Source organism: Oryctolagus cuniculus, chromosome 13, assembly GCF_964237555.1.
Source record: "Oryctolagus cuniculus chromosome 13, mOryCun1.1, whole genome shotgun sequence".
NCBI classification, from domain to species: domain Eukaryota; kingdom Metazoa; phylum Chordata; class Mammalia; order Lagomorpha; family Leporidae; genus Oryctolagus; species Oryctolagus cuniculus.
The window spans coordinates 36,070,614-36,082,969 of NC_091444.1; the positions used below are offsets into that span (position 1 = coordinate 36,070,614).

At 50.7% G+C, this 12,356-nt stretch overlaps 2 protein-coding genes across 5 annotated transcripts in view; one reads left to right on the forward strand and one right to left on the reverse strand.

Annotated features, from left to right (window-relative positions):
- Window positions 1-10,833, reverse strand: part of DUSP10 (dual specificity phosphatase 10) — a 48,517-nt gene extending 37,684 nt beyond the window's left edge. Inside the window, exons 1-2 of one of the 4 annotated variants that reach the window (XM_051821348.2) lie at window positions 10,309-10,833; window positions 7,335-8,188 (exon numbers count right to left, since the gene is read on the reverse strand). In XM_051821348.2, the coding sequence (XP_051677308.1) occupies window positions 7,335-8,145 (811 nt within the window). In that variant the 5' untranslated portion in view covers window positions 8,146-8,188; window positions 10,309-10,833. Of the gene's footprint in view, window positions 1-7,334; window positions 8,189-9,606; window positions 10,128-10,203 lie in introns of those variants that run through there. The other 3 variants (XM_002717497.5, XM_008268400.4, XM_017347774.3) reach the window with 3 other exon arrangements.
- A 127-nt stretch (window positions 10,834-10,960) lies between these two features.
- Window positions 10,961-11,909, forward strand: LOC103350965 (uncharacterized). Its single transcript, XM_008268402.4, has one exon. It carries the CDS (start codon window positions 10,961-10,963, stop codon window positions 11,801-11,803), a length of 843 nt encoding a protein of 280 aa, XP_008266624.2. The 3' UTR covers window positions 11,804-11,909.
- The last annotated feature ends 447 nt before the right edge of the window (window positions 11,910-12,356 follow it).

Below are 12,356 nucleotides of genomic sequence, written 5' to 3' on the forward strand. Positions count from 1 at the left end.
GTGGAGCAGACAGGACTTGGGATACTGGCACCAAAAGCAAAGGCCCAAACTGCTACCCACAGTGCTGGCCCTTTGGAGCAAAAAATCTTAAACTTGAGTCCTTTCAGTTCTAGACTTGAATTGTAAAATTAAAGAATAAAAGGTACTCAAAATTATTTAGACATATACATCAGATTATATTATATATCAGATACTGCAATTATTAGCTAACAATTCACATACATGAGGGAAGGCATTGTGGTACAGAGGGCTAAGCTGATGCCTCGGATGCCAGCATCCCATATGAGTGCTTATTCAAGTTCCAGTTTCTCCACTTCCAGTCTAGCGCCATGCTAATGCACCTGGGAAATCAACAGGAGATGGCCTGTATAATTTGTCCCCTGCCCCACCTGGAGGATCCCCATGGAGTTCCTGCCTCCTGGCTTTGGCCTGGCCCAGCCCAAGTTGTTATGGCCATTTGGGAAATGAACCAAAGGATGGGAGCTCTCTGTTTCTGTCTGTGTGTGTCTCACTTTAATTCAACCTTTCCAATAAATAAATCTTTTTTTAAAACACACACACACACACACATCAATCTATTGAGCTGGCAAGACCAACTTTCACATTAAGGATCAAGGCTCTAAAATTAATCATGCATGTGACCTTGGACAAGCAATAAACCTCTCTAGGCCTCATTTCCATAACTGCATAATGAGAAGACAGGACTAGATCAGTGGTTCTTAAATTTGGATGCACATTAGAATCACCCAGAGAGCTTTTACACATCTTGACATGCAGCCTGCACCCCAGACCAATTTAATCAGAATCTCTGGAGGTGCAACTGAGCATCATAGATGTTAAATCTCCCCCAGGTGATACCAATGCACAGCTGAGAGTGAAAACTACTAGATTAGCGGACTCCAAAAGTTTGCTGTTGTTCTAAACACTGGGATTCTTTGACTCAAGAAAAAGGCGAGATGAGTTTGCCTGGGATGAGAATTTCTGTCCTTAGCATGTTTCTTTTTCTCCTAACTTGGTTGTGATTGCCTGGGCAATGCAACAGAACCCATTTGTATGCTGAGGCTGCTCTCCAACAATGCCAAGGCACAGAGACTCTGGCTGCTGAAAACACAGTGAACGCAAGGAGGATCTGCTCTGGCCAAAGGCTCCTGCCCTGGACATACAGGAACCAAAAGGCTGTGGCAGTTTCTGTGCCCGTGACTTTGTTATACCCCAGAGGCTTTTGCCTAAAGGAACAAGCAGAACATTGCCATTCTCCCTCTCCTTTCTCCTGTACATATATATTTTGAAAACAGAATTAGACAAACTGCTTTACTTAGCTTTCTTTCCCAATCTGAGTTTCTCTAATAGAAGATAATCATCTACCACTGCAAGGAGAGGAGCTTCTCGCAGTTGTCCTTGACAGGCCGGAAGATGAACTCAACGAGTTCTGAACTGCTGAGGACAGGAGGACTCATTGGTAACAGTCGCCCATTCGTCGGTGCTTAGAACAACCTGCCGTTTCCCTCCCTCTCCTGGAAGGCTCGTTAAAGGCACGCGTCGTGGAGGGAAGCCCAGGGTCATGACTTTACCCAGAGCTTTCTATGTGCCAGGCACTTTACTTACATCATCTCCTCTCATTCTGTCACGTTGGCATTGTCCCTAGGTCACAATGGTGAACACCTGGGCTTTGGATAGGTCATCCAGGTTGCTGAAGGACACACACGCACACAGCTGCTCGGTGGAAAAGCCTAGATCTGAACCCAAGTGTAAGTAAGCAAAACTCCCCTCTGCTCAGCACGTAGTGAATAAGGAGACGGAGCAAGAACCTGAATGGGGAACGAGCTCACGTCCTTCCTCTCTTCACATCCATTCTAATTAAGAAGCAGGAGAGGAGACATCTGAGCTCCGAGGGAGTGCAGGCAACTGTGCAGCAGTTGAGGGAAAAGGCGCAGGACCTGCTGAAAGAAACTGGCAGGCCACTCAACTCCCTCGTCCTGTTCCTTCATACCCTGCCTCATCACCACCAAAGCTTCTGGAACCCAGTCCCCCTCCTTCCACCCTTTTATAGTCACACTACAATCCTCATTCTAAAAATAAATCGGCCTAGTGAGAAGCCAGCAAAAACAGAGCCTAAAAGTTTTATACTTTCATCATTTAGTTGGGGCCATGCTACTGGGACAGATTTATCATCACCTACTAACAAATGCCCCTACAAATAAATAATTCTAGAATATGCCCAAATTACTCTGGCCTCTTGACCCAACATGTTTTTGCAATTACTTGGCGTTCCCAACTGTATGCTACTTAAATTAGGTAACAGTCACCAAGATATTTTTAGGCCATAGCAACACACACACACACAGACACGCATGCATACTCCGCTATACCTAGCTTGTTATTTGCACTCCTTTGGAAGAGCAGCCAAAATTAGCTTTTTACAGGCACTATCATTTCTGTTTAATCAACAGTAATAATCACAGTGAGCTACATTTATGGAGTGTTTACCGCTGAAGACAAACTGTACTAAACACACTACACACATCAGTGCATTTGGTTCCTAAACTAACACTATGAGATGGCTACTGATACATCCTCTTTTTGTAAATGAGGAAACTAAGGAACTAAGGAACTAAGAGATAAAGCAACTTGCCCAAGGGCTACAGCTGGGAAGGGGGGAACCAAGAGCTCAGGCCCATGAGATCCCAAGTCCTGCCTTCACTTCTCCCACTTCTATAAGGCTAGCATTTGGCATTCAACCTTGGATGTTAATCAAAGGCTCAGAATAGCAATGGTAAGTAAGTGAATGTGGATATGTCTGTATTTCACATATCTCCAAACCCCTCTTGATATCCCTGAGAGACAAAGTGAAGCAAGAACAGAAAGAATATGTTCCTGAGGTTTCTAAACACAGCCATCCAGTTTGTCACTGAACTCCATACTGCTTACGAGTGTCTATTTCAGAATCCTATTTGACTTAGGGAAAATGTGTCATCAATGTTTTTCATTGTTCAGGAGTTATGCCTTATGTTTTATAGCATAAAAAGCTAACTCCAGGGGCCGGTGTTACAGTGCAGTAGGTTAATCCACCACCTGCAATGCTGGCAATCCCATACAAGTGCCATTTATTTTTAAAAGATTTATTTATTTATTTGAAAGGCATAGTTACAGAGAGGCAGAGGCAGAGAGGGAGAAAGAGGTCTTCCATCCACTGGTTTACTCCCCAAATGGCTGCAATACCTGGAGCTAAGCTGATCCGAAGCCAGGAGCCTGGAGCTTATTCCGGGTCTCCCACGTAGGTCCAGGGGCCCAAGGACTTGGGCCATCTTCTACTGCTTTTCCAGGCTGCAGCAGAGAGCTGGATCAGAAGTGGAGCAGCCTGGACTCTAATGGGCACTGCACAGGATGCCAGCACAGCAGGCAGTGGCTTTACCTACTATGCACAGCACCGGCCCCATGAGTGCCATTTTGAGTCCCAGCTGTGCCACTTCGAATCCAGCTCCCTTAGGACACCCAGAAGGAGTTCCAGGCTCCTGGCTATGGCAGCCATTTGAAGAGTGAACCACTGGATGAAGATTCTCTATTTCTCCCTCTCTCTCCTCTCTGTAACACTACCTTTCAAATGAATAAAATTAAATCTTTAAGGAAAAAGCCAAGCTAACTAACTCACTCTGGGTTTGAATCTTCCTTATGCATCAGCCTCTGAAACTACCACCCTCACCTTCCCTTGTCCCCTCCCAGATGCCTTTGGTGTCGAGCAGGCCAACCAGCCAGCCAGTGGTCACTCAGCCATCAGTCAGTCAGGCATTGTTCTTAAAAGCACCAAGCAAGTGCAGGCCTGGGCTCTGCCATCCCACTGTGTGAGGAGAAGATATGGACCCCAGAGAAGCTCTGGAGAGGCATGAAGGGCCCTTCATCCCTCCCACTCTGAGTGAGGGAAGCGCCTTCATAGGCCTGTCAGCCAGTCAGTCACAGCGGGATTCTAAATTTGGCAAAAACTCAAAAAGCTGTACATGATACTTAAGTATTTAAGAGCGAAAATGTCATTTATACCATACCACAAAATATTCCCCATTTTGTTAAATTCAAAATATTAACTAAGTACATGAAAATACTGCCTTTATTTCAACAAAAAAAAAAGAAGAGAAAGCAAACAGGGAAAATAATGAAACTTATTTAACCTGGCTGAGGGGTATACATGGTATTCATTATTTGCTTTTGTTTATTTTGAAAATTTTTATAATAAAATGTTTCGAGGCACATACTATCTTTAGGGAGGAGGTGGTGGTAGGCAGCCCCTCCTGACACAGGTAAGTGACAAAATATTTCATTGACCCCAACTCTGCTGGAAAGAAAGGAGTCTTACAAACATGGCAAAAGCAGCAACTTTGATTAAGGAAGGTTGAGAACTGTCGAGCCGCCTCACTCATTTTGGCTAGAGACCAGGTTTCAGTTGATTAAAAATAAACTGGGTAAAATAGATTGTAATTCTTTCAAAGACTTTGCAAATCCCTAAATATTTGTTCACTGGGATCATTCTCAGCAGGCTGAACAGAGGCACGAGTCTGATGGCCATTTACTCTTCAGAGAAGGAGGATAAAACAAGCCTTCCGACCTAGGTCGCCGCAGGGAGGGGAATGTAAAGTAGACCAGTGACTTAATCCCAGGGGCTTCCGCGCCTCCGATCAGTTTCTTCCCAGCCTGACACAGCATTACTAAAATGGCAACCCAGCAGCCACACAACTTGACAGGCGGCACCAAAAATGGAGAGCGTGGCAAGGAAACAGGAGCATAAACCTGGACAGGGAGGGTAGCAACCAGTGTTTACAAACACAAGCCACAGGCTCGGCCATAAACTACCCGCGACTGCACTGAAATCTCTGAAAATACATTGCCAGGCCTTAGGAGTTTCTATTTTATATGCTATCTAACCCCGCCACCAACTCTTTCCTGCAAAATTCACTCATTCCAAAATGGTACCGTGACAACTCCTGCTGAAATACAATCTCAGACTCTCAAGGGAGGGAAAGACCAAAATAGCCCTCAAGGGAGAGCCAGACCAGCATGGTCTGCTTGAAGCACTCAAGAAGTCTCTGGGAGAAGTCGCTGACCAGGCCTTTCCAGAGATGCCCACCCCATCCTTCACCTCCATGGCACTGCACTAGCAAGGTCTCCTCAACCCCAAGGGAAGCTTACGGAGGGACATTCCAATATTGATCCATACCTTTCCCATCTTGGTTCCAATTTTAGGCCATTCTTCCAAAAGATACTAACACAACAACGCTAGTAAATAATGCAGATGACACTCCAAATTCTCAGACATGAGAAGAAAAAGTACCCAAACTACAAATAATCCAACCTCTACCACCAGTGCGTCTTCCAAGCCCAACCTCCTCGGCGGTGCCTCACCAACTCCGAAAATGAAGAGCGCCTGCTGCGGCCGCCCAGGGCGCCCAGTGGTGAGGTCAGCAGCATGTCCGGCCCCGCCCCACTGAGGCAATCTTACTCCCTGACACAGAGGAGTGAGGCCCAGCTGCCCGCGGTCCCAGCTGCATCCACCAGAGGTGAGAGGCACCCCACTTTCATCGGTAGCACCCAGGAGACCCCTTTCTCAATGATCCACAAGCCACCTCTAGACTCAACAACACCCACTGCCAAATAGACGGAAGGATCTGCAACCCCTCCTGAGCACCCACATGTTCAAGTCCATGTGTTGTCTGATACCTCTCCCCAGATTACGCAGACACGGAAGTTCTGATTTTTATCAAGAACAAAATATCCTACAGTATGTGAGCAAAGAGGACACCAACAAGATGATTTGCAACCCTTTTCTTTGCTCCCCAAGACAAACTATTAAATATGGAAAACTTGTCCGTGGTATTTTCTCACCTGAAAAAGACAAGCCAAGATTATGGTGAGGGAAGAATAGCAGGAAGAACCTACAGGGAATTACGACAAGTCAACCCAACAAGAATACAGAAGAAAATATTGAGCTACATGGAGGAAATCTGAACAGATTTGTGATACCATGGAAATCCATCACCACCAGAAATTATCCAGAGCTCCCAAAAGTCTCTGCAAAGAATTCTATTATATTCTCCTTCCATCAGAGCCTTCTGGTAGGGCAAGCTTGAGGAGGGGAGAGAAGAATAGAAGTGGAGAGAGTATATCAGAGGAATTCAGAGCCATATTTCCCAGAACACTGATTACCACAAGGCAGAATGATCACTGGAAAGACAAGGAGAATGGCAGAGCTGTCACAAGAAGACTAAACCATTAACTTGCTCGAGATAAATAGCCTGTTGCAACATATATACGCAGTGCCCAACACATGTTCAGAGATTGGCTGAAGATGCCACCAAGAAGCTATGTACATTGTCTCAACATACAGAAGGAGACAAGAAAGAAGATGGCTCTCTCTCATTCCCACCATCAAGTAGAAGATGCCAATGAGGAGTGATGCGCAGTTCCCCAAAGGACACAATCTGAAGCCAAACAGGCCCAACTGGGCTGGGCACAAGAGTTGCCTAACATGCTGGCAAAGCCGAATGGAAGGGGTTCAGAGATGTGAGGTGTAGGTAATTAGTTCCTCCTCCCAGGGTTCAGTTGTACTAACCTCAGAGTTAGTCTGATAGCATACTGGGGAGAGTGGCCCATCACTCTCTATTGGGAGGAACCATGATGCCAGCTGTCTCCAGGTGAGGCTAGAAAGAACAATGGGTCGGGGAATGTTCATAGAAAGGTCCCCATTGCCTTGGATGTATCTGGAGCACTTATACTTTCCATGGGGCCTAGTAACAAGATCACTGCCCTTCTTGAAGGTCACTTGATAAACTGTATAAAAGTCAAGCTGGTGAAAAAAATGAGAAAGAGGAGGAATTTCCCATGAAAAGAACTGGTACCTGTAGGCTTACTTGTAATGCACCATAGTTGCTGCTTCCTCTTTTCCAGCAGCACAGAGGTTAAGTCTGAGAGACAACAACTTTCCAACTAGTTAGTGATTCGAACAGTGAGCCACCAGAGCAGGCATGACTTGAGACACCGTCTGGTGATATAAAGCCCCCTTTTAGAAAGATGAGAAAACATTCTCGGAGAGGTGAAATGACTTGCAAAATGCAAATCAGAAGCCAAGTAAAGGCTAGCACCCAGACCTTTAGCTTCTAGTTCAATGCTACTGAGTCTATCTCACTACAGAAAAAATCATAAAGAAAGGGCATGGAGGGCAAGGCAAGAAGAAGGTTGCTTTTGGCTTTTGGCATCCAGGGAAAGGAGAATGGGGTCACCTCTAAGAGAAAACCCAAGAGAGCTCAGCTAATCAGGACTGTGCTCGGGAAGGAAGCAGGGGCAGTCATTACCTTTCAACACCAGAGGTTCTTTGCCTTCTCTCTTCAGGGACTCGAGGACTATGTGAAGTGGCTGGGAGGGCATCACTCGGCTCGGCTCATTGGTATTCTCATCATAAACTATAATTTCTTTGGAAAAGATCCTCTTGAAAGAGTCCTTGCCTTCCCTACAGGAGATCAAATCTAGGACCGTGATCTTGCCCTGCTGCAGTCTCCGCCGGCTGATCTTATCGGCACAGTTAATGTGGACAGCTCCTTGGATGTGGCTCTTGTTGTACTCCATGAAGGGCCTGCAGTCAATGATGACAGGGCCCTGGCTGGGCAGGTGACTCTTGCTGCATTTGGTCATCTTCTTCGCCAAGTCATTAGGGTAGATAATTTTGATGCTGGCTAGCTGCTTGGGGGTCCCTGACACAGGGCTGCCCACCCCACCCGATGGACTTAAAGAGCCTGTGTTCTCATTGTTGTTGACCATCTGGTTAGTAGGGCAGGTGGTAGAGGTTCCGATGGCGGTGGTGGCAGTGCCCGAGGCGATGGCTTGGGTTTGGGCCTGATTGTCCTTGTCGTAGGTTGCCACAGTGCAGCAGCTGGCACTGCTGCATCCACAATTCAGGGAGCGGGCAGAGCCGCTGGATGAGGGCATATACGTCAGATTCGCAGCCTTGAGGGACACAACGGTGGTGGCAATGACAGGAGTGTGGCTGTTACTGCCTGGAGTGGCAGAGCCAAGGTAGCTAGAGTCTAAACAAAGGTTGAGATCCTGAGGTCGGACGGGCCTAGACAGTGCCACTACTACCCTGTCGTCTAAAGGAGACGGAGGCATGAGGAGGCTGAAAACTGGCAATTCAAGAAGAACTCAAGATAGTCTGTAAAGAAGGGGGAGGGGAAAGAAAGAATAAAAACACGTGATACAAAAGGCAGTCTCATCCAATCCCTAGGAAAGGCCTTTGCATCCCTCGGAGCAGAGTAGTCCCAAGTGCCCTTTATCTTGCCGCTATCAAAGCTTGGATGTATTCATAGGAGGATGCAAATCTGAGGGCCCCCATCAGTTTTGCTGTGAAGTCTAGGGTTCGATTCAGACTTAATGTTGTAAATGTTAATGAGCAACCTGTCATGGACTGACATCAAAGTTCAGTCTCGGAGAAGGTACAAGCACCAAGAATTAGGAAAGCTGAAGACAGAAAGGAAGGTTCTTAAGAGGCATCTATTTTGAGCCTCACGCCCTGAGCAGAGGATTCTGCAACTGAGAAAGCCCTGATTGCCTACCTTCGAATGCTTCCCACTTCATCCCTTCACTCCCTGCAAAGCCAGAGGGATGACGAAGAGCATTGCCAAGGCTTACAGAAATATACAGCAGCTAAATACACATTAGGGCGGATGTCAACTTTCTGCACCTGAGAGGGAAAGGATTCCCCTAAGTGAACCTCTTTGGCCAGGAGCGAGTCTTGCTTTCCATTCTGTTGGGTCCTTTGAAACGCACAACATAGTCATATTAAAACCTCACAGGCTTTCTGGTAGCCTCATTAATTAATCTGCATCCCCCCCCCCCTTTGCACTAAACACTGGTGTCCTAAAACAAAATCTGAAGCGAAGGAGTTATCTATGGAAACCCCTCCCCCCCATCCTTCCTGCACTCCTGCCCTCTTCATCTCCCCTGCTATGCATCCTGGAGCTTTTCTCAGTGGGTAGCAGCTGCTTTGTATAGGATTTTAATCCCATACAGATATCTGCCCCTTGGAGAGTAAGGATGGGATAAAGACTTCCCTTTTAGCGTGTCCCTGTTGAAGGGAGGCAGGGAAGTGGAGACCAGGAGTCTACCCCTGATGTCTTCAGAGACCACCTGAACAGGAATGGTCCCTTCCTACCTGTGGGCTCAGGGACACCCTACAACTCGACCCCACTGACTCCTCTATCAGACATGCACACAGCAAAGAAACCAAACCCCGAGCAAGAGCCGCTCACCCAAACGAACTTCAAGAGCTGTCCGGGAAAAATGTCATCTATCATCCGTCTACACACGATCGTCACCATTCTCTGACACAGAGCCAAAGTGTTCACAGGCGGAATCCGCACACACACGCGCGCACATAGGGGCATGCACCCACCACCAGGTCCGCAGGTCCCCACTGACTCGGGTGTCGCTCTCTCACACACACTGCTCCCTTGCGTATGCGTAGTATTTTTTTTTTTTTTTTTTTGGAGGAGCGAGTACTATTCCATATTCTAAAAGCTGTAACTGTGTCCCAGCGGGACCAAGCAGCCGAAGTCTTTGCTATTGTGTTACCTGGTGGGGCACGTCCAGGATCCACAGTCTGCTTCCTCCGAGAGGGGCGCGCCAGCGCTTCCGCAGGCTCGCGCGCCGGGACCCCCGCCTCCACACGGGGTGCGCGGCCCGCACACACGCACCGGGCGTGCGGACAGATCTGCAGCCCTGCAGCAGACGGTCGGGCGTCTGTGCTGCGCGTGAAACCATCCAGTCTGGCCCAGGAAACCTCCCGGAGAAACCTCGAACTGAGCCCCCCTGCCCTGGCCAGCCGCCCTTCCGCCGCTAGGCAGGGGCTGGAAAGAAAAACTAAGTGATTAGCCCGTGCTCCTTGCCCGCTCCGAGGGCACGGAACGTGGCCCCCTCCTCGCCGCCGCACGGCGCGTGGAGAAGCCCCGGGCATTTAGTAGAACTGCCGCAAAGCATCCCAACAAACCTCGCTTTTGCTTCGCCCCCCGACTCGAGTAGGCTGCAGGGCGAGTAATCGCACCGGGCAGCGGGGCCAGGAGCCCCAAGCTCGGAAGCGTACCTGCTGGGGCTCCTCGGTCAGCATCGCGCCTCCCTCTCCCCTCTCTCACGCACACACACACACTCACACACACACGCACAGACACGCACCTCCACTCCCGGGCTCTCCAGAGTGGCCCCGGCGACTTCCACTTACTTCATCAATAAGTGTAGCCTTCCACCCCCCGGCGCTCGGTTTCAGCTAAGGACTCGCACCTTCAGCCCCCATTCACTTGGCTTCATTGATCTCCAGCAGCAACATAGTTACTTTCTCTTTTGCTACACTGTAAATGTAAGATTCTGAGGGGGCGGGCTGGCCTGCGACCGACGGCGCATTGGGCCAGTAGGAATCCGGAGAAAACCGACCGCTACCTCATAGAGGCCCGCGGCCAATGGGCGGCCGAGGGGGGCGGAGCTGTGGGCGTGGCCTCGCCTCGTCAGGGCGGGTTTATCCGACGCGGCTCCAGGTCCTCTGTGTTAGAACACGGGCGGTGATGTCATTGGCAACCAATCAAAAACTTAAAAGAGCCAGCCGGGGCCCGCGCGGAGCAGCTGCTCTCTATTTACATGTAAGCCGGCGCGGCCCGCCGCCTTAACCCTTTCCGGGGCTGAATTGTCAATGGGCGGCTCGGGCTAAACCAGGCTCTTCCCTCCTCGACCGGATCCTCCGTCCACACGCCCCTCGCCCTGAGACCCGCCGCGCGGCCTCCTCATCTCTCCTCCCTCCTTTGGACTGACGGCCCAAAGTGCCGGAGTAACTTTCTGAAGGCCGGGGACCACGGACAACCTCCGGCTCCACCTGGGAGAGCTGTGACCTGACAGACCCTCCCCGGGATTCGCCCACTTTTGCCAAGACTCCCCCCCTGGGATGCCTCGGAGCCCGCCCGCGAGCGGCGCCCCCTCCCCGCCCGCCCTGGGCCACGCACCGAGGGCCCCGACTCCGGAGCCGCCGCGGGCCGGCGGCCACTCGGCCCCTCCTCCTCCGGGCGGCCCGCAGATGTCGCTGCCCCACCGGCGGCCCCACTGGTACCCCGCGCAGCGGCAGCGCGCCTCCTTCTTGTTCTCCGGTATCCGCGACCCGGTCACGCCCCCGCCGTCGCCTGCCTGGGCCCCCGGGCTCGACCCTGAGCTCACAGGTGGCGCGGCGGAGGGCTGCTCGGAGGAGGCAGAGGCCTGGGGCCACGTCCGCTACGACCGCGGTCGGGCGCTGAGCCGCTGCACCGCTGCGGTTCCCCTGGGCCCGGCGCCCCGCGCCCCGCAGCGCACCGCCCAGGGCCCCAGAACCTCGCCCCAGTGGGCGCCCACCCCGTCTCCCCCGCGGCGCGTCGGGTCTCCGCAGCCCGCCTGCCGTGCTGGCCTCGGCCGCCGCCCCTCCACCCAGCACGGTCCCCGGCGAGCGGAGGACCGCCAGCCCGGCGCTTCTGGAACAGCGGCCGCGGGCGGCAAAGAGCCGGAGCCCAGCGTCCACAGCCTGGCTGCACGGAGCCGGAGGAGCGCCGAGGAGCCCGCGCCGCCGCTCGCCGTGCCCCCGACTTGGGCCGGCAGAAGGGTCCCCTGCCGGTGCGCAGGGGACACGAGTCGGGGCCGGGGCAAGCTGCTGGTCGCCGCCTCAGGAAAATGCCAGGAGAATTTCAGGAAAGTTGCCCTGGAAAACAAAACGGATTGGAAAAACCCAGATGAACTGTGGAGATATTACAACAAAGAATCCTGAAGAAAGAGAGCTTTTTCTCCCTCCCCTGCACCCCTGTCTCAGGGAGGAGGGGGCACAAAGCGAAATAATGACGATGCAGTAAAACAGGATGAACACTATGGAAATAGATGGCTGTGATTTTTTTTTTCTCCCCCTCTCTGTCTCTTCATTAACTGATTGGAGGTATTTAGAGAAAGGCTTCAGTCTCCAGGCCTAACAAATAGACTAAGTGGTAGGGCATATTTATATAATTGCTTGCAATGTGGGTCTGAAACCAGGAGGGGTCAAGCCATGACTAGCTGGCCAACTGTGCCCACTGAGCTGTTGGAAGAAATCCCCCTGGACACCTCTGCATAAGTGCAGGCCCATACACAGTCCAACTTCTCACACTAAAGTTTGAACAAGCATCAAGTGCCTCTGAGTGTTTTAAATAGGAAAAAACTGGGTAGGCCCACTGCATGCATTCAGGCCCTTGATAACACATGAGGTTCTCACAGCTTTGAGGATCAGCAGGTCAAGGCCAGGAATGTGGGTTTGTAGGTAATCCCAGTCATCTGAGGACTTCCTTGAGGGT